The following is a 27,146-nucleotide window of genomic DNA, read 5'->3' on the forward strand; positions in this document are numbered from 1 at the left end:
CATGCAAATAGTCATCAAAAAAGATCAGGAGTAGCAATACTAATATGAGACAAAACATATTTTAAATGCAAAACTGTTTTAATAGATCAGGAATGGCATTTATATATTAATAAAAGGGCAATTCATGAAGAAGAAATAACTACAATAAATATTTATACACTTAACCTGGGTGCCCCAAGATACTTGAGGCACACACTGGCAAAACTGAAGGGAGAAATAGACATCTCTACAATAATAGTTGGAGACCTCAATACACCATTCCCAGCATCAGATAGAACATCTGGATAGATGATATATAAGGAAACAGAGAGCTTGAACAATATGATAAATGAACCAGAACTAACAGACATTTATAGAGCATTACAGGGAAAAAGATGTGGCTCAAGCAGTTGGGCACCTGCCTATCACATGGGAGGTTCCATGTTCAGTTTCCAGTGCCTTCTTTTTTTTTTAATATTTATTTTTATTTATTTCTCTTCCTTCCCCCCACTTGTCTGCTCTCTGTGTACATTCACTGTGTGCTTGCATTCTTGTCAGCAGCACCGGTAATCTGTTGTCTCTTTTTGTTGTGTCATCTTGCTGCATCAGTTCTCGATGTTTGTGGCGCCACTCCTGGGCAGGCTGTGCTTTTTTGGTGTGGGGTGGCTCTCCTTTAGGGGTGCACTCCTTGAGCGTGGGGTTCCCCTATGCAGGGGACATCCCTGAGTGGCACGGCACTCCTTGCACGTGTCAGCACTGCATGTGGGCCACCTCACCACACAAGTCAGGAGGCCCTGGGTTTGAACCCTAGACCTCCTATGTGGTAGGCAGAAGCTCTATTAGTTGAGTCAAATCCACTTCCCTCCCAGTGCCTTCTAAAGAAGACGAACAAGACAGCAAGCTTACACAATGGGCTGGCATGGTGAGCTGACACAACAAGATGATGCAGTGAGATGATGCAACCAAGAGACACAGCAAGGAAATACAATGAGAGACACAATAAAACAGGGAGTGGAGGTGGTTCAAGTAATTAAGTGCCTCCCTTCCATACAGGAGGCCCTGAGTTCAGTTCTTGGTGCCTCCTAAAAAGAAATGAGCGAACAGCGAGCTCAAACAATGAGATGGCGGGGGAGAAGAAATTTTTTAAAAAAGAAAAAAAGGTATTTATTTATAGAACATTACACCCCAAACAGCAGGATATACATTATTTTCAAGTGCTCATGGATCCTTCTCAAGGATAGGCCATATGCTAAATCACAATGAATGTAAAAAGATGGAAACTATATGAAACAGTTTCTCTTATCATAATGGAATGAAGCTGAAAATCAATCATGGACAGAAAAAGGGAAAATTCACAAATATATGTAAATTAAACAACACACTCTTAAATAATCAGTGGGTCAAAGAAGAAATATCAAGACAACAAATAAGTAAATATCTTGAGACAAATGAAAACAACAATACAACATATCAAAGCCTATTGGAGGAGTGAATATGGCTCAAGCAGTTGAGCATCTGCTTCCCACATGGGAGGTTCCAGGTTCCTGGTGCCTCTTAAAAACAAAAAAACACACAACAAGCAAACAAATGAAAAAACCAACTCAGGGGACCCAATGTGGCTCAGTGGTTGAATGCTAGCTTCCCACATATGAGATCCCAGGTTCAATCACCAGCTTCAGTACCTTAAAAAACAACAACAACAACAAAAACAACTATTGGATACAGCAAAGGCAGCGCTGAGAGGGAAATTTATAGCTTGCAACACTTACACTAAAAAAGATGAGTGTTGGGAAGCAGACATGGCTCAATCCGTCTACCATATGGAGGATCCAGGGTTCGATTCCCAGGACCTCCTGACCCATGTGGTAAGCTGGCCCACGTGCAGTGCTGCCGTAGGCAAGGAGTGCCGTGCCACACAGGGCCACCCTCGCGTAAGGGTGCCCCACACTCAAGGAGTGCGTCCCGTAAGGATAGCCTCCCCGTGCATAAAAAGCGCAGCCTGCCAGGAGTGGCACTGCACACATGGAGAGCTGACGCAGCAAGATGATGCAACAACAACAAAAAAAGAGACACAGTTTTCCAGTGCTGCCAGATAATGCAAGCCAACGCAGAAGAACACACAGTGAATGGACACAGAGAACAAACAGGAGGGAAGGGGAGAAAAATAAATAGAATAAACCTTAAAAAAAAAAAAGAGTGTTCACTTTGGCATCACATATACTAAAAATGGAATGACACTGAGAAGATTAGCATGGCCCCTGTTCAAAGATGACAAACAAACTTGTCAAGAGTTCCATATTTTAATTCTAAATATAAGTTTTTTGACCATTAAAAAAAAAGAGCTAAAATGAAGATCTAACTGCACATCTAGAAGAAGGAAAAAGAACAGCAAACCAAGTCCAAACCAAGCTGAAGGAAAGAAATAATAAAGATGAGAGGGAAGTAGATGTGGCTCAAGGAACTGAGCTCCCACCTACCACATGGGAGTTCCTGGGTTTGATTCCTGGTGCCTCCCAAAGAAGATGAGGAAAAGAGTGAGCTGATGTGATGGGTTGGTGCAGGAAGCTAATGCAACAAGGTAACACAACAAGAGACACAATAAGAAAAACATAATGGAAGAGCCAACAAAGCAGGGAGCAAAGGTGGCTCAAGTGATCAGACACTTCCTCCCCAAGTGGGAGGTCCTGGGTTCAGTCCCCACTGCTTCCTAAAAAAGGAAGATGAGCACACAATGAGCTCAAAACAACAAGGGGTTGGGGAGAAATTAAAAAAATAAATCTTTAAAAAATAAAGATCAGAGCAGAAATAAGTGAAACTAAGAACAAAAAAGAGAGAGTATGAGCAAAACCAAAGGTTGTTTTTTGAGATCAACAAAATCAACAAACCCTTAGATAGACTGACAAAGAAAAAAAGAGAGAAGATGCAAATAAATAAAATCAGAAGTGAGGGTGGAACATTACCTCTGACGCCACAGATCATAAGAGGATTCTAAAACAACCGTATAACAACAAACTAGATAATGTAGATGAAATGGACAAATTCCTAGAAACACAAGAACAACCTACACTGACCCAAGAAGAAAAAGACCTCAACAAACCAATCACAAGCAGAGAGACTGAAACAGTTATCAAACAAATCACCAAAATGAAAAAACCCAGGACCAGAAGGCATCACAGGTGAATTCTACCAATCATTCAAAGATGATCTAATATCAATCTTGCTCAAGCTCGTCCAAATAACTGAACAGGAAGTAATGCTACCAAACTCATTCTATGAAGCAAACATCACTCTAACATCAAAACTAGGTAAAGATACTGCAAAGAAAGAAAATTACAGACCCATTTCTCTAATTAATATAGATGCAAAAACCCTCAACAAAATACTTGCAAAATGAATCCAAAAGCACATTAAAAGAATTATGGGAGGAAGTTCACCTGGGCATACATATAAGGTATTTAAATGTGTTCAAATGTTCATGGGACCTTGTCACAATGCATAGAGATTCACACAATAACTGAAAGAATATTGAATTCCCATCTGGGGAGCTCTGCCACATTCTTTAATGGAAGAGCAACAATCCTCCAAGTATAGGGGCAATGACTAGTGAAGTACAATGGTCCTCTGATAGGCCCTTGATATTGATGATAAAGCTTATGAGCCTTTGCTCTTGAACTAAACAACTCAGTCTAGTGTTGAAGGGTGCCTAAGAGTTACCTCCTGAGAGCCTCCATGTTGCTCAAATGTGACCTCTCTCTAAGCCAAATTCAGCATATAAATGCATTACTTTTTCCTCATCATGGGACATCATTCCCAGGGATAAGCCTCCCTGGCACTGAAGGATTACTACCAAGCATCAACTAGCAATGTAACTGGAGAAAGATCTTGAATAAAGGGGGAAAAAGTTAAAGACAAATGAGTTTATATGGCTAAGAGACTTCAAAGTGAGTCGGGAGGTCAAGAAAGTAAAAAGGCAGTCTAATTCAATGGGAGAAAATATTTGGAAACCATATATTCACCAAGAGTTTGATATCCATGTTAAATAAAGAGATCATACAACTCAATGAATGATAAAAAGACACGCAACCCAATTTAAAAATAAGGAAAAAACTTACAAAGACATTTCTCCAAAGAGGAAATACATGAAAAAATGTTCAACATCACTAGCTACTAGGGAAATGCAGATGAAAATTATAATGAGATACCATTTCATACCTTATAGAATGGCAATCATAAAAAATTTTAAAAACCACAGAAAACTACATGTGCTGAAGATGATGTGGAGAATTAGGGACACTCCTTCACCATTGGTGGGAATGTAGAATGGTGTAGCCTTTGTGGAAGACACTTTTGCAGTATCTCAAGAAGCTGAATATAGAACTGTCATAAAATCTAGCAATCCCGTTACTAGGAATATATTTGGAAGAACTGAAAGGAAGGAACAAACCAACATTTGCACACTGATATTCACAGCAGCATTATTCACACTTACTAAAATATGAAACTAGCCCAAGTGCCCATCAACCAAGGAATGGCTAAACAAAATGTGGTATACACATAAAATGGAATACTATTCAGCTATAAGAAAAAATGAAATTGAAATTGGGATGCGTACCACAACATGGATGAACCTTGAGGATATTATATTGAGTTTAAAAAGACAAACACAAAAAGACAAATATAGTATGGTCCCACTAATATGAGTTAAATACAATGAGTGAACTCATGGAGGTAAACTCTAAAGTACAGTTACTAGGAAACAGAATGTAGGTTGAGAATGGAAGCGGATGTTCAATGTATGTATAATTTTTAATAAGGTTTATTTTAAAAGTGTAGAAATGAATAGAGCACATTAGAGTGAGTATAACTAATACTGAAGATTTATAAATGAGATTGTGACTGAAAGGGATAATCTGTGGATGTAAATGTCAATTGAAAGGAAACTAGGGTGTTATAATAATGATTTCAGTGGTGGATGAAGATTGTGGTTAATAGTAAAAATATAAGAATGTTCTTTCACAAAGTGTTAAGAAAATGGTGATACACTGGAAAATTACAACTAATATAACTTACGGACAATAGTTAACAGTAATATTGTAATATTTTTGCAGCAATGGCAAAGACATTATATCAATTCTAAGAGACAACTACTGGGGGTATAAAGGGGTATGGAATTTTTCCTTTTGGAGTAATGAAAACGTTTTAAAATTGACTGAGGTGATGACAGCACTACTCTGTGATGAACCTGAGAGCCACTGAGCGCACACTTTGAATGGACTGTACAAAACATGGGGCTGTATAACACAGGGAATCCAGTGTTGGAAGATGGACTGTGGTTAACAGGACAAATATGAGAACATTCTCTCATGAACTATAACCAATTTTTAATATTAATACAGGGTGTCAATAAAAAAACAAAAACAAAAAAAATACAGGGTGTTAACGAGCAGGTGGATTGAGGAAAAAATATACTAAATGTAAGATGGATATAATTAGCAGTAATATTTTGATGATGCTTTTTCATAGTTTATAATAAATGTTTCACCACAATGCAAGGTGTTGGTGATGCAGTGATGTATGGAAGCGGTGTATGATGATATGCATGTTTGCTTTATAAATTCACAAACTTTTACTATACATTTATTGTTTATGTATGTTCGTATATGAACGATACATTTCAATAAAATTGTTTTTAAAAAATCAACTATATGCCATTTACAAGAGAAGCACTTTAAACATAAGGATATGGAGGTGAAAAGAACACTAAAGGGGAAAACGGACTTGGCCCAGTGGTTAGGGCGTCCGTCTACCACATGGGAGGTCCGCAGTTCAAACCCCGGGCCTCCTTGACCCGTGTGGAGCTGGTCCACGCACAGTGCTGATGCGCGCAAGGAGTGCCTTGTCACACAAGGGTGTCCCCGCGTAGGGGAGCCCCACGCGCAAGGAGTGTGCCCCGTAAGGAGAGCCGCCCAGCGTGAAGGAAAGTGCAGCCTGCCCAGGAATGGCGCCGCCCACACTTCCCGCGTCGCTGACGACAACAGAAGCAGACAAAGAAACAAGACGCAGCAAACAGACACGGAGGACAGACAACCGGAGGAGGGGAGGATTTAAATAAATAAACAAATCTTTAAAAAAAAAAAGAACACTAAAAAAGCATTAGTAGGTAAAAATAAATCTTTAAAAAAAAGCATTAGTAGGGATAAAGAGGAACATTTCATACTGATAAAATGGTCAATATAACTAGAAAATATGACTTTCCCATTATTTATTTGAAATGACATACATGAAGAAAAAAGCAACAGAACCAAAAAGAGAAATAGACAAATCCACAATCATACTTGGACATATTAATACACACTCCTCTCAGTAATGTTAACAGAATTAGACAAAAATCAGTAAAGATGCGGAAGATCTGAATACACCTGGACATAATTGACCTTTACGCAACACTACACCCAAAATTGCAAAATATACATCCTTTGCAAATACAAATGGAATGGTCACCAAGATAGACCACATTGTGAGCCATGAAACAAATATCAACGCATTTCAAAAGATTAAAATCTTTCAGATGATGTTCTCTAATCACAATGGAGTTAAATTAGAAATTAAAAATAAGAAAACTAGAAAAGCCCCCAAATATCTGGAAATTAAACAACTCATTTATACAAAGTTCAAGATCAGGCAAAACTAAGATATGGTGATAGAGGTCCGGATAATGGTTTCCCTGGGGTGAGTACGGCTGGGAGGAGACACAAGGGAGCATTCTGATATGCTGGCTACATCTTGACAAACATGCTGGTTACATGGGTTTGCTTATATATATAAATTTACTCAAAAGTCGTACTTGTAAACTTTATGTAAATTACACCTCAATTAAAAAGTAATTTTAAAAAAAGAGAAATTCCCTAGTACCTAACAAAATGTCTGGTTCATGGTTGGAGCTTATTAAATATTTGCTGAATCAGAGTAAAGGGATGGAAAGAGGAGAAATCAGACGATAGAGAGCATCTAACACCACAGCGGGACATTTTAACCTTGTCTTACAGGAATGGAGAGCCACCGATGTGCTGTACATAAAGCAGGAACGTAGAACAATGCCTTGACACTTCATGTAGGAGACCCTTAATAAAACCTGAAGATTTGATTTATTATACCAGTCCAAGAACTATACTGACTTCTTAACAACCCTTCAGCAGAGATGAAGGAGCTTGGCTGGATCATTTTAGGCCACTCTACATTTCCTTGGGTGTGTTAAACTAGACTAAATTATTCTGATCCCTACCTGAATGCACCGATTATTAATTAAAACTGGCCTAGAACAGGAGTTCTTAACCTTTTTTGTTCCACAGACCCCTTTGCCAGTCAGGTGAAACGAACATTACTATAATTTATCTTTTATATACATTCATAAGTGAAGGAAATGCTAGATTTCAGTTAGAGGTCAGAGAAAATAAAGATAATAATTTGATTTTTTTCAATTCAAGCTCGCAGTCCTCCTGGTCCATGGACCCCTGGTTAAGAACCCCTGCTCTCAGGAAGCGGACGTGGCTCAAATGATAGAGCGTCCGTCTACCATATGGAGGGTCTAGGATTCAATCCCCAGGGCCTCCTGACCCATGTGGCAAGCTGGCCCACGCGCAGTGCTGCCACACACAAGGAGTGCCATGCCATGCAGGGCAACCCGGCATAGGGGTGCCCCACGTGCAAGGAGTGCGCTCTGCAAGGAGCGCTGTCCCATGTGAAAGCAGCCTGCCCAGGAGGGGCGCCGCACACACGGAGAGCTGACACAGCAAGATAACTCAAGAAAGAGATGCAGTTTCCTAGTGTCGCGGGATAACGCAAGTGGACACAGAACACACAGCGAATGGACACAGAGAGCAGACAATGGGGGGGGGTAGGGAAATAAAATAAATCTTAAAAAAAAAAAAAAAAAACCCGCTCTAGAAATTATGGAGAAAAACAGCATTTAGTTGATAGTGTTCATCAAACCTGATTTCAATTTGTTGAATTACCAGAAAAATTAGAACTTTCAAGATAAACTGGTAACAGATGCCATTTACTATGTGCCAGACACTGTGCTAGGTAGTTTATGGAGATTATTTGGGTTAATCTTTACAACAACCATGAGGTGGGTATCATTTCCTCATTTTACAGCCTTACACAAGTAATTTACCTAAGGTCCCTTAGGACAGGAGTGTAGAATGGAGGAGTTGTTTTCAAGGTGGGCACCTCATAGCTTTAACTTGGGGCCTACTTATTTCTCAGAGATTAGGAGGGTTAATCCCCATCCTGCTTGACTCACAGGTTCAGGGTCAAAGCCATCATGGCCATCCACTGGGAGCTAGACTTTGATCTCCATGTGGCTCTGAACACCCATGCCTCCAGCCCCAAAGGTGGCCCAGCAGCCTGGAACGGCTGGAGTCCCTAGACCATCACTGGGTGAGAGGGAGCAGCCTTGTCTGTTTAATCTCATGTGCCTTACTGATACGCTCATTTTCTAACCTTGGTTATGATGTGGAAAAAGTTGGGAAGCACTATCTAAATTTAATCCAATTCTCCTCCTTCCCCTTTTTCTCTAAATCCTCTGGAAATCCCATTCTGTAATCAGCAAAATCTACTATACCCTCAATCTGTCCTTGGAAAGCCTCTGAATTAACCTGGTCATTCTTTGAAGACACTGCTTCCCTGCAGTCCTGAAGCCACTATAAAATGTTCCAATCCAAGAAGTGGACTAGGACTTCAGCAAAAATATGCCATCCCCACCTCCACCCCCACCCCCCATGTGGCTCTTCCACAGTTTTCCTCAGAAGCTTTTGCTCTGGATCAATCTCAGGTTCTGAATCAGACAGCACCTCTGCACATCCCATTACAAAAGCCTAATCCATGACCACCTCTAACAGCTAGAGATGGCTATGCCCAGAGCTGAGAAGTAGAAAACCTCAGATGGGACAACCCAGACACCATCCGTGATCCACACACTGTGGATTCACTGTCCCGCCCCATCCGCGCTAGCCGAGGTTGTCACCCCTACTCCAGCAGCTAATTCGTACTCTGATTTTATGTATGCAGTAAGCATCTCTACCTCTCTCACAAGGGTTTAATCTCCCTGAGAGCAGGAACTATAATTTACTAAACTCTGGAGTATAGGTTTGCACGCGTGCACACGCACACACACACACACACACACACACACACAGAAGCAGTGTTTACTCAACCAAAAAGTCTGCTGAACTGTGGCCAATTCCTGTCCCTTGGCAAAGCCATTTCCCTGGGATTGTTCATCTTCCACAGCAACAATACACAGCAGAACATGTTGGAAAACGGTTCTCATTTTCCCCAGGGAAGAAATAAAACCAAATCCAACGAGTCCATGACATCACCTTTACTGCCAGGTCCCAGCAAGGAACTCAGACCTGGGCTGTACCTGGAAGTACTTAAACAAGGAAAGGGCAGAAAGCAAGTGACAGTGGAGGACGTTAGATACAGTGCTGTAGCTATGGACCCGGGCTCAGGGGCACAGAGGATGAACCCTGAAGGCATCACTGGAGAATAATGAAAATTATTTTGAGCATCTAATTGGATTGGGAGAGGGGAAAGGGAGTGTTTTCCAGTAATATGCACAGCAACTTAAGTACTCCACTCCCTGGATTTACTCTACGGTGTTCAAAAATACCCTTGTGGGTTTTGAGACTTGAATGAAAATGCCCTCTGTCCTTTGGGATTTTTAGCTGAATAATCCATGCTGTGCAAATATAGGTACTTAGACCTCTTCCTTAAGACCAGTAATATATAGTCACTGAGTTTTAGGCCAGTCTTCTGGTACAACAAAAGGACATTTGCAGTCTGAGGACCAATGAATAAGCACAGTTTCTTTGTATAATTAGTTGTATGACCCTGGTAAAACCTTCATCTCTCTATCTGTTTCTTCATTGGTCAAATATGAAAATAATTTCCCATAGGAGAACAGTCCTGAGGAGTGTTACATGTTAAAGATGCTTTATAAATTGTAAAGCACTGCATAAACATCACTCATCTACTGCATTAAAAGCTCTGAAGCCTGGCATGAGACCTAACATAGAACTAACTGGTGATCAATATTTGTAGTATAAGTGAGTAAATTCCATTGATGAGGTGTGTGATCTACGACAAGAATAATCTCTGTCTTTCTTTGGTCTCCTCTGATACTACTTTCCTCTTGTTCCCTAATTCAGCCATCCTAACCTTTTACCAGTTCCTCCAAAACACCAGGCTCCCTCCTGGTTCAGGGCCTTTGTACCTGCTCTTCCTTCTTCCTGGAACACTCTTCTCCAGCTCTTTGCATGGCAAACTCATCTCATCAATTAGGCCATAGATCAAACGTCATTTTTTCAGAAGCTTTCCCCAATCAACCTATCTAATGTTCTTCCCACACATTCACCCAGTTTGTATTCTTGTTTTATTTTCTCCTTAGCACTTTTTACTCTCTGAAATGATCTTATCTGTTGACTTATTTATTATATTCTCCTCTACTAGTATTCCAATGCTCAAACCATCACCTAGCTCATAGTAAACACAGTAAATATTTGAATAAATGAGGTTAAAAGCTTCATTCATTCAACAAATATCTAGCATATATCTACTATGGGCCAGACTGTATTTCTAGTCACTGGAGATTGAGCTGATAACAAAATAGATAAAAATCTCAAAAATAAAATATATACGGGGAGAGAATATGATCAAGCAGTAGGGCACCCGCCTCTCACATGGGAGGTCCTGGGTTCAGTTCCTGGTGCCTCCTAAAGAAGTTGAGCAGATGCCACAACAGGAAACCACCACAAAGAATAGATGCCACAACAAGCAGGTGCCACAACTGGTACAACCAGATGCCACAATGAGCAGATGCTGCAACCAGCAGACGCCACAACAAGCAAACACTGCAATCAGTAGATGCTGCAACCAGCAGACACTACAACAAGCAGATGCCGCAGCCAGCAGACAACACAAGCAATAGACTACACAATCAGCAGGCGACCCAACTAGCAGATGACACAGCCAGCGGGGAGTAGATGTGGCTCAGGCAGCTGGGCACTCGCCTCCCATGTGGGAGGTCCCAGGTTCAGTTCCTTGTGTCTCCCAGAGAAAATAAGCAGAAAACGAGCAGACATGGTGAGCACATAGATGAGGAAGCCATCTCAGGGGGCGGGATTTTAAAAAATAAATATATAAACAAATAAATAAATCTTAAAAAATATATAGACTATGTCTAAACAGTTCAGCAGTTCCTCAAAAAATTAAGCATAGCGGGGAGTGGGTGTAGCTCAGTGGTTGAGCGCCTGCTTCCTATCGATGAGGTCACGGGTTCAATCCCTGGTACCTCCTAAAAAAAAAAAAAAAAAAGGTAAGCATAGAATTATCATATGACTCAGCAATTTCACTCCCAAGTATATAGCCAAAAGAATTGAAAATACGGACTCAAACAAATACTTGTATGCCAATGTTCGTAACAGTATTATTCATAATAGGCAAGTATCCATCAGTCACAAAAAGGAATGAAGTTTGGCTACATGCTACAACATGGATAAACCATGGAAACATTATTCCAAGTGAAATATGCCAGTCACAAAAGAACAAACATTGTATGAGTCCACTTACATGAAATATCCAGAATAAGAAAATTGACAGAGACAGAAGAGATTAGATTACAGGGGTTCTTAACCTTTTTTGTTCAATGGACCACTTAGCCAGTCAGGTGAAACCCACGGAGCCCTCAGTAAGTCCACATTATACTGCGTTATTTAATAAATATATCACACCTGCACCAACGTGTCCCCACAAGAATAATGTTGTTTTTTAAATTTAAATCCAAGGTCACAGACCCCTTGTTAAGAAAAAAGTTACCAAAGGCTGGCTGGGGAAGGAAGGAATGGAGAGTTTTGCTTAATGGTACAGAGTTTCTGTTTGGGATGATGGGAAAGTTTTGGTAATGGATGGTGGTGATGGCACAACATTGTGAATGTCATTCAGGCCACTTAATTGTGGTCAAGAAGATGGTTAAAATAGCAAATTTTATATTATTTATTACCACAAATTAAATTTTATAAACACACACATATACACACTACGCCTAATACTGCTAAGTGTTCAGGGGGAAAAAATAAAGCAGGAAAGGACATGACGTGTGTGAAGACAATCCAACTCTTGATTAAACCACTTCCTAGATTGGGCCTCAGTTTCCCTACCAGTAAAATGGGAAAAAATATCCTCACATAACGAGGCCTTCTTAAGAACGAAAAGCTAAGTGTTAAAGGCTGACCATTTGCAAAGTGAGAATTCAGTGCCACAGACCACAAGAGCACGTCCCTAAGGGAAAGCACTGGTGCGTCGCCGGCAACCGGTTTTCTCAACCACACCACACGTTGCGAGGCCAGAGGGGCACGAATGAAAGGGAAGCGCCAACGATGGCTCCAGGACGCGGTCTGCAGCGCCTAAATCTCGCGAGATTTGCTGGGAGCGCAAAGTCGCTGCCGTCTCAGATCTCGCGAGACCCGAGAAGTGTGAGCGGCTCTCAGCCGGTTAGGGCTGGCGGGGAAGATGGAGTATTCCGCGTTAGGCACCGTGGAAGCCACTGACGGCGGAGGGGCCGAGCCGTACCCCAGCTCGGAGGAGCGGGAGGGCCGGGAGCCGGACGGGGTGCGCTTCGACCGCGAGAGGGCGCGCCGCCTGTGGGAAGCGGTGTCCGGGGCCCAGCCGGTGGGGAGGGAGGAAGGTGAGTCCGGGGTCCTGGGAGGCAGGCAGCCCTTTACCCGCCCGCTCGGCCCGCGGGGAGTGGCGGGAGCGCCGGGCGGGGCCGCGGGCCGGACCCCGGGCCCCGGTCACGCCCCCTGGCGGGGCCCGCGCCTCCGCGCTTCGTGCTCGCCGGCGGAGTTCTCGACGGAAGTCAAGATCGCGGGTCCCCAGAATCTGACCCTCGCGCGCAAAAGGTCCAGAACCTACCCCCACTCACGCCCCGGGTTTGTGCCCTTCCTCCTCAGCCGGAGAGCATCGCATCCCAAGCTCGAGGACTGTGGGTCTCACCCACGCTGGCTGGGACGCCCCCGGACCCAGGCGAATAGCCCGCACCTTCCTCCCTGACTCCTCACATCCCCTGGCTCCTCCCACCCTTAGTCTCTCTTCTCTCCTGGCCTCCATGCTCTCAAGCCGACCCCTGTCTTCCTTTTGGCTTTGGTGACGGAGCCCGGCTTACCCCCGTTTCTCGGTGTCTGGTATCAAATAGCTGCGGCTCTTTTCTGAAATGGGGGTCAGGATCCTGAGCAAAAGTATACACAAGGCCCGTTTGGGGGGTCACCTCTAGACCGAGGCTTCCCAGGTCGGCCTTTGACCTGGCACCTGGAGAAGGTGGAGCTGGGAAGAGGAATTAGAGCCGGCCTGACCTGGTTGTGTGACCCCTCTGCAGTCCTTTTGCACAGCTAGATAGCTCTAGCCCAGGTGTGCAAGAACCATCTAGGCTGCTGCGCTAATCCCGTCGGGTTATCTGCAGGGAAATGGGTTTCTCTAACGGTTTGCTTACTTGCTGGGCAGACTAATTTTGGAAAGCTTAATAGGCTGTTTGTGAACTGACTGTTCTGACATAAAATTGAATTTTTGACCACATCCAAGGAAGTGGGGCGCTGCACAACCTATGCCCTGGTGTATATTTTCTAGTGTAAAAGATCTAGTCTGATTCCTCAATTAATATGTATACTATTTCTGGGTCTCCTGGCTCCTATATGCTTTCAAACTTTCTTGGTACAGAGTTGCCCCCACCCAGCTTTCTTTTCATGAACTTGACAGACATTCTCTGATGTCTGTTCTCTTCCCAGGACTGACTGGACTCTAGAGCTACAGAGGTAAAGGAAGGTACCGTCCTTGTCCTGGAGTAGTTTGCGGTGGGGTCCACCAGAACAATTTCAGTATAGGGGGATAGGTGTAGTGAAGAGGAATATCGAAGAGTTGGGGGTACACAAAGAAAAGGTGGCCTTTGCCCTAGGAGGAAAGGGGAGACATGCCCTGGACCTCAACGCAGTAAACACAGCACCTGTGCTCTGCAAAGTGAACTGTCTGTATATGTGTGTGTGTGAATGTTCAGAGTCACGATCTAGTTCATTTTCCTGAACTCACGTCTCCCATATTTATAAGGTACAGATAAATACATGAAACACCAAGCTCTACTTACTTTGGTCATCTTTTTTAACAGCTGTATTGAGTTATAATTTTCAGGCCATAAAATTCGCCTATTATAAGTGTGCAATTCAGTGTTTCTACTAAAGGTATAGTTGTGCAACCATAGCCACAATCCGATTTTAGAACATTTCATTTGTAGTAAATCCCCACTCCCACCCGTTGCCCTAGGCAGCTTTTGATGTATTTTCTATCTCTTAAATTTGCCTTTTTAGAACATTTCACATAAATGGAATCCTGCAACATTAGTCTTCTGCATTTGACTTTTTTCACTTAGCTGTTTTTGAGGTTCACATTGTAGAATGTATTAGTAGTTCATTTGTTTCTATTGCTGAATAGAATTCCATTGCCTGGATATACCATATTTTGTATATCCATTCATTAATTGATGGACATTTGAATTGCTTGCAGTGGAACTCTTACAATATTGCTATTAACATTTGTAATGGGAGGCCCGCGGTTCAAACCCCGGGCCTCCTTGACCCGTGTGGAGCTGGCCATGCGCAGTGCTGATGCGCGCAAGGAGTGCCGTGCCACGCAAGGGTGTCCCCTGCGTGGGGGAGCCCCACGCGCAAGGAGTGCGCCCGTGAGGAAAGCCGCCCAGCGTGAAAAGAAAGTGCAGCCTGCCGAGGAATGGCGCCGCCCACACTTCCTATGCCGCTGACAACAACAGAAGCGGACAAAGAAACAAGACACAGCAAATAGACACCAAGAACAGACAACCAGGGGAGGGGGGGAAATTAAATAAATAAATAAATCTTTAAAAAACAAAAAAAACATTTGTGTACAGGTTTTTATGTGGACATATGTTTTCATTTCTCGGGTATAAACCTAAGAATAGAATTGTTGAGTCATATGATAACTCTAGGTTTAAGATTTTGAGGTACTGCCAAACTTTTTCAAAATGGTTTCACGATTTTACATTCACACCAGCAGGTTTTGAGAGTTCCAGTTTCTTAACATCCTCACCAACACTTGGTGTACATGGGAGCACCTGCTTCCCATATATTTTCTTCTAGACTTTTTATAGTTCTAACTTTTACATTTTGATCTATGAACCATTTTGAGTTAGTTTTGTGTAATGTATGAAGTAAGGTGTTGTGGGAAACTGGCTTACCTGTCCCCTATTTGTTGCTTCCTGTTATTGTAGATGTTGCCTTATTGTAAATGTTGCAGTTGCTTCCTGTTATTGTAGCTGTTGCAGTTGCTTCTTGTTATTGTAGATGATGTTGCTGTTCTGATAGCAAACAGCTGATTGTTAGTTTCTAAATAAATACTATGTGGAAACTAGGGTTGAGGCTCTCAGTTCCAGAAGCTGTGATTCTCCTGGTCCCATCTTTATTTCCTCTCTTATGTCTCTCTCTCTCTGTCCTTTATTTCATAAATAGTTCTGCTTCGCCTTCCCTTTGAGGCAACCAATTGCTGACTAGTGCAGCAGTAAGGTTCTAAGTTTTGGGGTTTGAGTTATCCAATTGTCCTAGCAGTATGTTTTGAAAAGATGTCCTTTCCATGTTGAATTCTCTTGATATCTTTGTTAAAAATCAAGTGATGGCTGCTCACTTCGGCAGCATGTATACTAAAATTGGAATGATACAGAGATTAGCATGACCCCTGCGCAAGGATGACATGCAAACTCATGAAGCATTCCATATTTTTAAATACCCTGTATAAAAAAGCCAAAAAAAAAAAAATCAAGTGACAGGAGCTGATGTGGCTTGAGCAGTTGAGTGCCTGCCTGTTGCATGGAAGGTCCAGGGTTTGGTTCCCGGTACCTCTTGAAAACACAGAAACAAACAACAAGCAAAACGAATGAAGAAAACAACTCAGGGAAGCCAATGTGGTTCAGTGGTTGAGCACCAGCTTCCCATATATGAGGTCCTGGGTTCAATCCCCAGCCTCTGGTACCTCAAAAACAAATAAAAAGTGCCCATTCAAAAATTTACTTAGGTAATGACTGCACAACTCTGTGATGAAAGTAAAAGCCACTGAGTGTACACTTGGATAGATTGTACAAAGCAGTGAACCATGTGGTGAAAGATGGACTGTGGTTAACAGTAGAAATATGAGCGTGTTCTCTCATGAACCATAACAAATGTACAGTATTAATACATGGTTTAATAATAGGAGGTATCTGGAAAAAATATATCAAATATTAAGCTATTGACCACAATCAGTGGTAATAAATAGTCCGATGATGTTCTTTCATAATCTGTAACAAATGTTCCACAACAATGTAAGGTACTGGTGGAGGGGAGATGTATGAGAAATCTGCACATGATGCATGATTGTTTTGTAACCTCACAACTTCTCTAATAAAAAATATCTATATTTTGAAAAATCAAGAGGAGCAGATGTACCTCAAGTGGTTGAGTGCCTGCTTCCCATGTACAAGGTCCTGGGTTCAACCCCTAGTACCTCCTAAAAACAAATGGAAAACCCCACTCTCATTGGGGAGCAGACGTACCTCCATGGTTGAGCACCTCCTTCCCATGTATAAGGTCCTGGGTTTAATCGCTGGTACCTCCTAAAAAAAATCAGGTGGCCATAAATATAAGGATTTCTGAACTCTCAGTTCAGTTCCATTGATCTGTATATTTATCCAAACTGTCTTGATAAGTCAGACAAACTGTGGCTTTATAGTAAATTTTAAAATACGGCAGTGTAAGTCCTCCAACTCTGTTCTCTTTCAAAATTACTTGGCTATCCTCCTAGGTTCTTTTCAGTTCTATATAAATTTTAGAATCAGTTTGTTGATTTCTATTTTTTTAAAAAACTGGGATTTTGATAGAGATTGCATTGAATTAAATTCTGGGCAAATTGCTATTGTGACAATGCTGAGTCTTCCAACCCAGAATATCTGTCCATTTATTTAGAATTCTAATTTTTTTCATTAGTAGTTTCAGTGTACAAGTCTTTCTATTTCTTTTGTTAGGTTTATTCCTAAGTATTTTATTCTTTTTGATGTTATTATAAATGGAATTATTTACTTAATTATTAGATTGATCATTACTTATATAGAGAAATATACTAGATTTTTGTATATTGTCTTGTGTCCTGCAGCCTTACTAAATTTATTTATTTGATCTAATAGTTTGTGTGTGTGTGTGTGTGTGTGGAATTTTCTACATACAGGATCATGGCCTTGCAAAATTAGGAGTTTTACCTCTTCCTTTCCAATTAGGATGATTTTTTGGTTTTGTTATAGTTTTACTGCACTGACTAGAAACTTCAGTACAATGTTGAATAGAAGTGGCAAGAATGAATATTCTATCTCAGGGGGAAAACATTTGAGTTTTTCACCATTAAGTATGCTACTAGCTATGAGATTTTTCATAAATGTCCTTTATCAGGTTGAAAAAGTTATTTTTAATTATAGTTTTGAGAGCTTTTATGTTGAATTTAGATTTTATCCAATACTTTTTCTGCATCTAATCAGGTGATCATATGGCTTTTGCCCAGTAGTTTTTTAAATGTTGTATTACATTAATTGATTTTCAGATGTTAAAGCAACTTTGCATGTTTCTACTTGGTCATGATGTATACTTCTTTTTATAGATTGCTGGATTTGGTTTGCTAATACTTTTAAAGATTTTTGCTTCTGTAATCACTAAGTAGGATAGTAGATTGCGCTTTGTGATATCATTGTTTGGCTTTCATATCAGGGAATATTAGCCTCATCAAATAAGTTTGGAAGTGTTCCTTCTATATTTTCTGAAAAAGTTGCAAAGGATTAGTATTATTTCTTCCTAAAATATTTGATAGAGGTCACCACCTGAGCCTGGGCTTTTCCTTGAGGGAAGATGTCTAATCATTAATTCAGTTTCTTTATTCGTTATAGGTATATTGAGGTTTTTTGTCAGTTTGGGTAATTTATATCTTTCTAAGGATTTGACCACTTCATATACATTGTCTGATTTCTTGGCATGTAATTGCACGTAAGATTCCCTTATAATCCTTTAAATTCCTGAAGAAATTCTTACCTTCTTTCATTCTTGATTTTGTTCATTTGTGTCTTCCTGTTTATTTTCTTACCCTGTCCAGCTAAGAGTGTCAGTTTTGTTGATCTTTTCTAGTTTCTTGAGATGGAAACTTATTTTATTGGTTTAAGACTATTTCTAATAGAGATGTTTAAAGCTACAAATTTACCTTTTAAGTACTACTTTAGCTGTATATACATTTTTATATGTTACGTTTTCATTTTAATTTAGTTCAAAGTAATTCTAATTTCCACTGAAATTTCCTCTTTGACTTAAGTTGTTTAGTATATTTGAGAATTTCTTAGATTTGCTTCTGTTGCTGATTTCTAACTAAATTCCATTGTGTTCAGAAAACATACTGTATATGACTTCAGTCCTTTTAAATGTAGTGAAACTGGTTTAATAGCTTAACATGTGGTCTTTCCTGGAGATTATTCCAGGTGTGCTAGAAAACAATGTGTATTCTGCAGTTTTTGGTGGAGTGTTTTATATATTAATATATCACTTGGGTCAAGTCATTTAATAGTGTTCTTCTAAACCCTTGTTGATTTTCTAACTGTTAATCAGTTATTGAGAGTAAGGTATTGAAATCTCTATTAATGTTGGTTTGTCTGTTTTTCCTTTAAATCTATCAGTTTTTTATTTATTTTGAGGTTCTTGTCAGATGGATGTACATTTATAATTTTTATGTCTTCCTGCATATTGCCCCTTTTTGTCATTATGACATATCCTTCTTTGTCTCAAATAATATTTCTTGCCCTGAAGTCTATTTTATCTGAAATTAATCTAGCCACATTAGCTCTTTTATGGTTACTTTCGTATGGTTTAACTTTTTCTATTCTTTTATTCTCAACCTGTTTGTATCTTTGAATCTGAGGTGTGTATAGACAACATATATTGGGTCTTGCTTTTTTATCCAGTCTGACAATCTTTGTCTCTGAGTGGGATATTTAGACCATTCACATTTAATTTAATTATCAATATAGCCAGATTTCCATTTTCTTTTTTCTCCTGTTTTGTTTTTCTTTTAATTAGAGGAGTTGTAGGTTTGCCAAAAAATCATGCAAAAAATACAGATTTTTGTTTTGTTTTCTTTTCCTTCTTTTTTGGGCTTTTTTTGTGTTAAGTCTATTTTAGTATAAAATTTTAATTCCCCTGCTGATTTTTTTTAAAGATTTTTTAAATTTATTCCCTACCCTCCGAGATGGTTCCCTCATCTATCTGCTCATTGTTTGTGCTCACTGTCTGCTCTCTGTGTATCCATATTGTGTGCTAGCTATTCCTGCTCGCTGGGTCTGCTCATCTTCTTTAGGAGGCACTGGGACCCAAACCCAGGCTCTCCATGTGGAGGGTGGGGCCCAACTGCTTGAGCCACATCTGCTTCCTGCTTCTTGTATCTCCTCATCACATCAGTTCTTTGCATCAGCTCGATGTCTGCTCATCTTCTTTACGAGGCACGGGGAACTGAACCCGGGATCTCCCATTTGGGAGGTGGGCACCCAACCGCTTGAGCCACATGCACCACCCTCCCTTGTTGATTTTTTTTAATTATTATTTACTTAGTGGAACTCTAGGGATTATAATGTGCATCACAGTCTGTAGCTGAGCGTGGGGGTTTCGTCCTTGCTCAGGCCCAAGAGTCGGGGGGGCTTGCTCCTGCCGATCAGCCGGCGGGGGGTGCCCCAAGAGGGAGCACCGGTTCTCCAGGCGTGGGGGATGCGCGGTTGGGGAAAAACCACGGAGACCGCTTGAGCGCAAGAACAGGTCTGCTTTATTACGGAAGTACACTTAGCTATATAGGGTTGGGTAGAGGGAGGGGCGTGATGAAGGGAGGGTTGGCTAAGGGGCGGCTGTGGACAGGCTGAAGCTGATGGATAGACCTGAGGTAAGCAGTTACTGGGGAAGAGGGCAGATTGTGGGTTGGCAATATGGGCGGGACTGGCGGGAAGGACGGCGGGAGCTGGAAGGGGAGGAGGGGTGGAGAAAGGCGGCAACAACAGTCTACTTCAGATTAATACTAACTTAACTTTGGTAAAATATAAACACATTTCTATAATATGGCTCCATTTTGTTCCCTTCCTTTATGCTTATGTTTTCACATATATTATATATATATGTTATAACCTAATGAAACATTGTCATAATTATTGCTTTATACAATATTATGTCTTTCCATTAAGTCACATGTTTATCATTTCTAGTGCTCTGTTTCTTCTTGTGGATTTAAGTTACCATCTGGTGTTATTTCCTTTCAGCTTGAAAGTCTTCCTTTGAACTTCTTGTAAGGCAGGCCTGCTAGCAGTGCATTCTCTCATTGTTTACAGGGGAATGTCTTTATTTTGTCTTCTTTCTTAAAGGATAGATTTTTTTAAAATAGTAGTTTTATTGGTACATAATTCAAGTACCAGGAGAGCTTATGTAGCTCAAGTGGTTAAGTACCTGCTTCCCATGTATGAGGCCCTGGGTTCAATCCCCAGTACCTTCTAAAAAACAAAGCAAAAAAAAAACCCACAAAACAAAGGAGGAGCAAATACCATAATTTCATCCTTTCAAAGTATTCAACCTTTTCAATGGTTTTTGGTATGTTCAGAGTTTTGCAACCATCACCACTATCCAACAGTTTCTTCACCCCAGAAAGAAACCCTGTACCCAATTGGCAGTTACTCTCTATCCTCTTGCCCCCAACCCCTAGCAACTACTACTCTTTTTCTGTTTCTATGGATTTACCTATGGAAACTTCATATAAATGGAATCATCTAATATGTGGCCTTTTGTGACTGACTTCTTTCATTTAGCAAAAAGTTTGAAGGATAGTTTTGCTAGATATAGGGTCTTGGTTGGCAGTTTTGTTGTTTATCACCACTTTGGATATTTCGTTCCACTGCCTTCAGGCCTCCATTGTTTCAAATGAGAAGTCATTAATCTTCTTGTTGTTCCACTGTATGTGATAAGTCATTTTTCTCTTGTTGTCTTCAAGATTTCCTCTTTTAACAATTTGACTATGAGGTGATTAGGTGTAGATCTTTGTATTTATCATACTTTGAGTTTGTCAGAATTTTTGGATGTGTAGATTAATGTTTTTCATCAAACTTGAGGGGTTTGCAAACATTATTTCTTTGATTTTTTTTTTTCTGTCCCTTTCTTTCCCTTCCCTCCTTCTGGGATTCCTATTGTATATATGTTGGCATGCTTGATGTTATGTCACTGGTCTCTGAGCCTCTGTTTATTATTCTTGACTCTCTTCTCTCTGTTCTTCAGAGTGACTATTTTCTATCACTCTGTCTATAAGTTCACTCAGTCTTCCTTCTGACATTTTGAATCTTACTGCGCCAAATTCTGTTGAATTTTTCATTTCATTCATTGTACTTTTCAACTCCAGAATTACCACTGGTCTTTTCTACACATATTCTAAGTAGAAAACTGTTAGCGCCACATCATCAGCTCTCTTATATTTGCTTTCTTTAAGCCTTTTTCATATGATTTAAAAAAAATTTTTTTTAAGGTTTATTTTATTTCTCTCCCCTTCCCCCCCTTTGTCTGCTCTCTGTATCCATTCACTGTATGTTCTTCTGCATCCACTTGCATTATCTGGCGGCACTGGGAAACTTCATCTCTTTTTGTTGCATCATCTTGCTGCATCAGTCTCCATGCGTGCGACGCCACTCCTGGGCGGGCTGCACTTTTTTTCATGAGGGGTGGTTCTCCTTGTGGGGCACACACCTTGTGCATGAGGCCCCCTATGCGGGGGCGCCCCCGCTTGGCATAGCACTCCTTGTGCGTGGCAGTGGCAGCACTGCGTGTGGGCCAGCTCACCACATGGGTCAGGAGGCCCTGGGGATCAAACTCTGGACCCTCCATATGGCAGACGGATGCTCTATCAGTTGAGCCACGTCTGTTCCTATGATAAAAATTTAAACTTCTTGAGACCGTCAACTATGTGGATTCACAAAATAGTTAGATATGAGTGCTAAACCTAAATGACCTTAATGGGGCTAACTGTTAATTCTTATAGATCACCTTGCCGATTGGACTACACTGCTTAAACAGTCTGATATACGTGCAGATTATATCCAGCCTCCCTTTCCTAGAATCTTTTGTTGTTTACTGTTTTCCAATCATAACCAGACGTAGAAACCCACTGCCTCCTAATAAGCAGAATAGTAAATTGATTCCAGTCCTCCCTAAGGACAAACTGCAGTCAACTGGTGAATTTCTGTAAAGCTGAATTGAAGATTCTAAGGCCACATCTAGACCCAGAGAATAGTAAGTCATTGTCAGTTAGTAAGGTTTACCATTAGCTGGAATATAGGAAGTGGTTTAGTCATGCTGTGACCTGCCATCCTGGCTTACGTCATCCTAAGGCAACTTAAGATACCCTGAGTCACCCATTCAATGTACAGTAGTTGCCTGGATTGAAGTGTCTTGATAATTTTGTCTCCCGGATAATTGATTCTCCTAAATTCTTTAAGTTTATGAATTAGCTTGCTGTCCCACACTAGCTCTCAGTGCCCCTACTTCACTCACCTTGTTCATATTCTGGATTGACTCTTTTCACCCTCTGCCCCATATATTTTCTAATGGCTTATAGTATGGATACAAATTAGATTCTGCCAATTAGACGTCTTCTCATAAGGCAGAAATATTAAGCCTATATTCCTGTGGCTCTTGGCTTTTGTAACTGGCAAGAAAGGTCACGGAACTATGAGATCTTCCTATCTCAGGGTTCCAGCATTTGTTCTCCAGCTTGGGTTGAGAGACTGCAGTGAAAGCGTCACATAGTAGCTCACCTGTTGAAACAGTTATGCACTGTTCATGAGATGTTTCTGGAAGCCCAACTTGGTACCCCTTCCAAGCATCTGATTTCATATCTGTTCCTCTTCGGCAGGGGTTCTTGACCAGGGATCCATGAGCTTGAATTGAAATTCAAAAAACCATTATTCTTGTGGGGACATGTTGGTGCGGGTGTGATATATTTATGAAATAATGCATAGTGTAGTCTGGACTTAGTAAGCGTTCTCCAGTTTCCAGCTAACTGGCAAAGCGGTCCATGGAACAGAAGAGGTTAAGAAACCCTGTTCTGCAGAGAGGTAGTTGGTGGTTGCTTAGAGTTGTGTGTGGATATCGGACAGCAGGAATATGCAGTCAGTCTAGCCTCTCGGAATTCTGATGATTCAGGTAGGTTCTTTTTCCCTCTGATAACTTGTGTCGGTCTTAACTTCCTTCAGCCTCATAAACCTCTCAGGGTTTCTTGGACCAGGGATTTGGTAGAGACTTGGCTGAACAGTTCTAAATCAAGGTCTCGTAGGCAGTTTCAGTCAACTGGTGGTTAGAGCCAGAACAGCAAGTTGTGGGGTTTCTGGGTGCTGGCCAGGCATCTTTCCATGGAGGGTCAGGGCCTCCTCACCTGGTCTTCATGCGTGGAATAGTTTGGGCTTTCCCAAAGTATTAGTGGACTCAGCAGTCAGACCACTTACATCGTGGCTAAGGCTCTAGCAAATATTTACCATTTATGGATTTTTAAAAAATAATTTCTATCTTCATCTGTCTATTGCTCAGCAGTCAACCAGTGATTGGACAGAATTTGTTTCCCAACCCCTGGAACCCGTAAGGCATCTGTCATCTGTGGATAGGAAAATACATTCAAAGTTCAGGCCATGTTGAAGTCTGCCCTGGCTTTTAATTTCCACTGGGCCCTTTTGCCTCTCTTGTACCTATGTGTGCAGCCTCAAGGCCAGGAGTAAGTGACACACCGGGACCCTCTTAGGTCTCCATTGTCTTGCATTCTCAGCCAGGGAAATGCTTGCCCCAGCCACGACTGCAACCTCAGGTTGGTAGAGCCTATGACCCTCCCTGCACTCCTGCCTCTAAGATCAGTACTTCTACCAATGACATTGCTGGGTATGGGCATTGCCCACCACTCAAAAGCAAGTGAGCCCTTTCCTTTGGGAAGCTATTGGTTCACACTGCCTGCCCCATCCTGGCAAAATTTCTACACTTGTGGAGGTGATGGGAGCAGCCCCAGGTAAGAAAGCCACAGGTTCCCACTGTTCTTACCCAACACTCAGCCATTTTGCAATCATAAATGCTTCCCAAATTGTTGTATGCCTTTGATCAATTTCTAGAGTGCTGAAATGGTTGTTTTTGTCAGTTGTGTCCAGTTTGTTGTTGTTTTAAGGAGGTACTGGGGATTGAACTCAGGAACTTGTACATTGGAAGCAGGTGCTCAACCACGTAGCGATACCCACTTCCCTAAGGGAAGTTTTGTGTTGTTGTTGTTGTTTTAATTTATTTCTCCCCCCCTCCCCCCATTGAGCACTTGCTGTCTGCTCTCTGTGTCCATTCACTGCGTGTTCTTCTGTGTCTGCTTGTCTTTTCTCTAGATGGCATGAACCAATCCAGGGACCTTCCAGAGTAGGAGAGAGGCGATCATTCTCTTGTGCCACCTCAGCTCCCTGATCTGCTGTGACTCTTATTATCTCTCCTCTGTGTCTCTTTTCGTTGCGTCATCTTGCTGCACCAGCTCTCTTGCAGGCCAGCACTCCACATGGGCCAGTTCGCCACGTGGGCCAGCTCACCTTCACCAGAAGCCCCCAGGAATTGAACCCTGGACCTCCCATATGGTAGATGGGAGCCCAGTCGCTTGAGCCACATCCAGTTCTTCCACAGTGCAGTTTAATAGTTGCTTTTGGAGAAAAGATCTCCTTACTCTGCTATAGCCAGAAATTCCCCTACTTTACTCACCTTGTTTTATTTTCAACTTCATTTCAACTTCACTTCCTCTTCCTGACTTATAAATTCAGAGACTCCCAAGATTCATACCCCGGGCCTCCTTGATCCATGTGGAGCTCGCAGGCCTCCTTAATCCATGTGGAGCTGGCCCATGCACAGTGCTGATGCGCGTAAGGAGTGCCCTCCCATGCAGGGATGTTCCCCGCGTAGGAGTGCGCCCCGTAAGGAAAGCTGCCCAGGAATGGCACCACACATAGAGAGCTGGCACAACAAGATGACGCAACAACAGCAAAAAAAAAAAAACACACCCACCAAGGATCTCCCTCCAGGGCATCTTGATAACTTTTTGGTCCAGACCAGGAAAGAAAAAAAACCTGTGTTTTCCAGCCCCTCCCAGGTTTCTGGACTCTACCTCAGATTTTTAGTTCCATGATGCAACTCATGCCTTGGGTGAGATTTCACTCCCTCGTCAAAGAGGTAAGGCTTTGTACCCCAAGCCCAACAGTCAACCCCAGGTGAATACTGTGGCGGTCTTAGATGTTTCAAAGTCAAATCAAGAACAGTGAGAAAGTCATTCCCTTTTCAAGTCTTTGAATCCTTCTCATTCCATCAGGGAGAAAGTTTCAGTTGGGTACTACCATGGTTTTTTTTGTTTTGTTTTTTTTTAAAGATCTACTTTTTATTTATGTCTCTCCCCTTCCCCCCATCGTCTGCTCTCTGCGTCCATTCGCTGTGTGTTCTGCACCTGCTTGTGTTACCCAGTAACACTGGGAAATTGCATCTCTTTTTTGTTGTGTCATCTTGCTATGTCAACTTTCCGTGTGTGCAGTGCCACTCCTGGGCAGCATGTGCTTTTTTCACGCAGAGCGGTTCTCCTTGCAGTGCGTACTCTTTGCGCGTAGGGCTCCCCTACACGGGGACACCCCTGTATGGCACAGCACTCCTTGTATGCGGCAGCACTGAGTGGGCCAGCTTACCACATGGATCAGGAGGCCCTGGGGATTGAACCCTGGACCCTCCATATGGTAGACAGATGCTCTATCGGTTGAGCCACATGCACTTCCCTTTCATGTTTTTAATACTTCTAAAAGTTGCTGCTCCCCTAGTCTTCCTCTTAAACAGAGAGCTCCAAGCCTTCTAAAACAATTGTCTGGCTAGAATTGAGGTAATGATCTAAAGGTTCCTTTTTAAAAGAATGTATTCTGCAGAGAAAGTTGACTTATGTAAATTTACTAAGTAATAGTCTAGATGGTGTGGGTACATAGTATAGGTCATCAAGGTAGTACAGAAAGGGTGACTGAGGTTTGCTGACTTTGTCAGGTGCTCAGTGCCCACACTTGAGGCAGAGTTCAAAGACAGTGCTGTGTAGGCAGGTGTTTATTAACTCAGACATTTTTTTATTTTCCCTTCTGTAGTGGAACACATGATCCAGAAGAACCAGTGTCTCTTCACCAACACCCAGTGTAAGGTTTGCTGTGCCTTGCTCATTTCCGAGTCCCAGAAGCTGGCCCATTACCAGGTATGCTGTTGTACCTCCAAAACTGCTTTACTCCAAATCCCCACTGCTCCCTGGCTCGCATGGCAAAATATAATTCCTTCTTAGCTACCCAGATGTTACCTCTGTGCATGTTGGCTTGTGACTTGAAGATTGACTCCTCTCTCCCATCTAAACCAGGATTGTTAGGCTTTATCTTCCCTTGCAGCTTGGTATAGTAGAAAGTAGGAGCTTTGGCTTTAAATAGACCTCTAAGTTTGAATCACAGCTCCGCTCCTCATCTTGGGCAAGAAACTTTACCATCTTCAGCTTCCGTTTCCTCGTCTGTCAGGGATGATAATTTTCTCATAAATTTGTGGTGACGATTAAATTGGACAGCATGTAAAGTGCCTTGCACAGAGTAGGAACTCAAACTAGCTTTCTTCCCCCACCCTCTTCTCCTCAGAAGTTTTTATGAGGATGAGTCAGATGAAAACCTAGTAAGTGTTGTCAAATGAAAACCTAGTAAGTGTTTTGAGCACCTTAGATATGAAATGGCATTTGGCTATCTTTGATCTTTTTCCTGGGTTCTTGCAGAGCAAAAAACATGCCAACAAAGTGAAGAGATACCTAGCAATCCATGGAATGGAGACATTAAAGGGGGAAACGAAGAAGCTAGACTCAGATCAGGTAATACAGCTGCCGTGTTGAGACCACTTGCTTCCTGGTGAAGCCAGCAGGCAGGTTGGTGTGGTAGAACGAGCGTGGGCTTTGAGTCAGACCGACTTGAC

General features: G+C 41.7%; 1 protein-coding gene and 2 non-coding genes across 7 annotated transcripts in view; all 3 read left to right on the top strand.

Moving 5' to 3' along the window:
- The first annotated feature begins 2,175 nt into the window (after positions 1 to 2,175).
- LOC111764513 (U6 spliceosomal RNA) lies at positions 2,176 to 2,282 on the top strand. The gene has a single exon (XR_002797103.2). It is a non-coding gene; the product is annotated as a U6 spliceosomal RNA (small nuclear RNA).
- Positions 2,283 to 12,498: 10,216 nt separating this feature from the next.
- The window catches only part of ZNF346 (zinc finger protein 346), a 32,587-nt gene continuing 17,939 nt past the window's right edge, over positions 12,499 to 27,146 (top strand). For 3 of the 5 annotated variants that reach the window (XM_058282730.1, XM_058282735.2, XM_058282740.2), the window contains exons 1-3: positions 12,499 to 12,724; positions 26,297 to 26,400; positions 26,953 to 27,045. In XM_058282730.1, the coding sequence (XP_058138713.1) occupies positions 12,550 to 12,724; positions 26,297 to 26,400; positions 26,953 to 27,045 (372 nt within the window). In that variant the 5' untranslated portion in view covers positions 12,499 to 12,549. Of the gene's footprint in view, positions 12,725 to 12,844; positions 12,969 to 26,296; positions 26,401 to 26,952; positions 27,046 to 27,146 lie in introns of those variants that run through there. The other 2 variants (XM_058282746.2, XM_071211096.1) reach the window with 2 other exon arrangements.
- Positions 15,728 to 15,831, top strand: LOC111764512 (U6 spliceosomal RNA). The gene has a single exon (XR_002797102.1). It is a non-coding gene; the product is annotated as a U6 spliceosomal RNA (small nuclear RNA).

This window comes from Dasypus novemcinctus, chromosome 2 (genome assembly GCF_030445035.2).
Source record: "Dasypus novemcinctus isolate mDasNov1 chromosome 2, mDasNov1.1.hap2, whole genome shotgun sequence".
In the NCBI taxonomy this organism is placed as follows: Eukaryota; Metazoa; Chordata; class Mammalia; order Cingulata; family Dasypodidae; genus Dasypus; species Dasypus novemcinctus.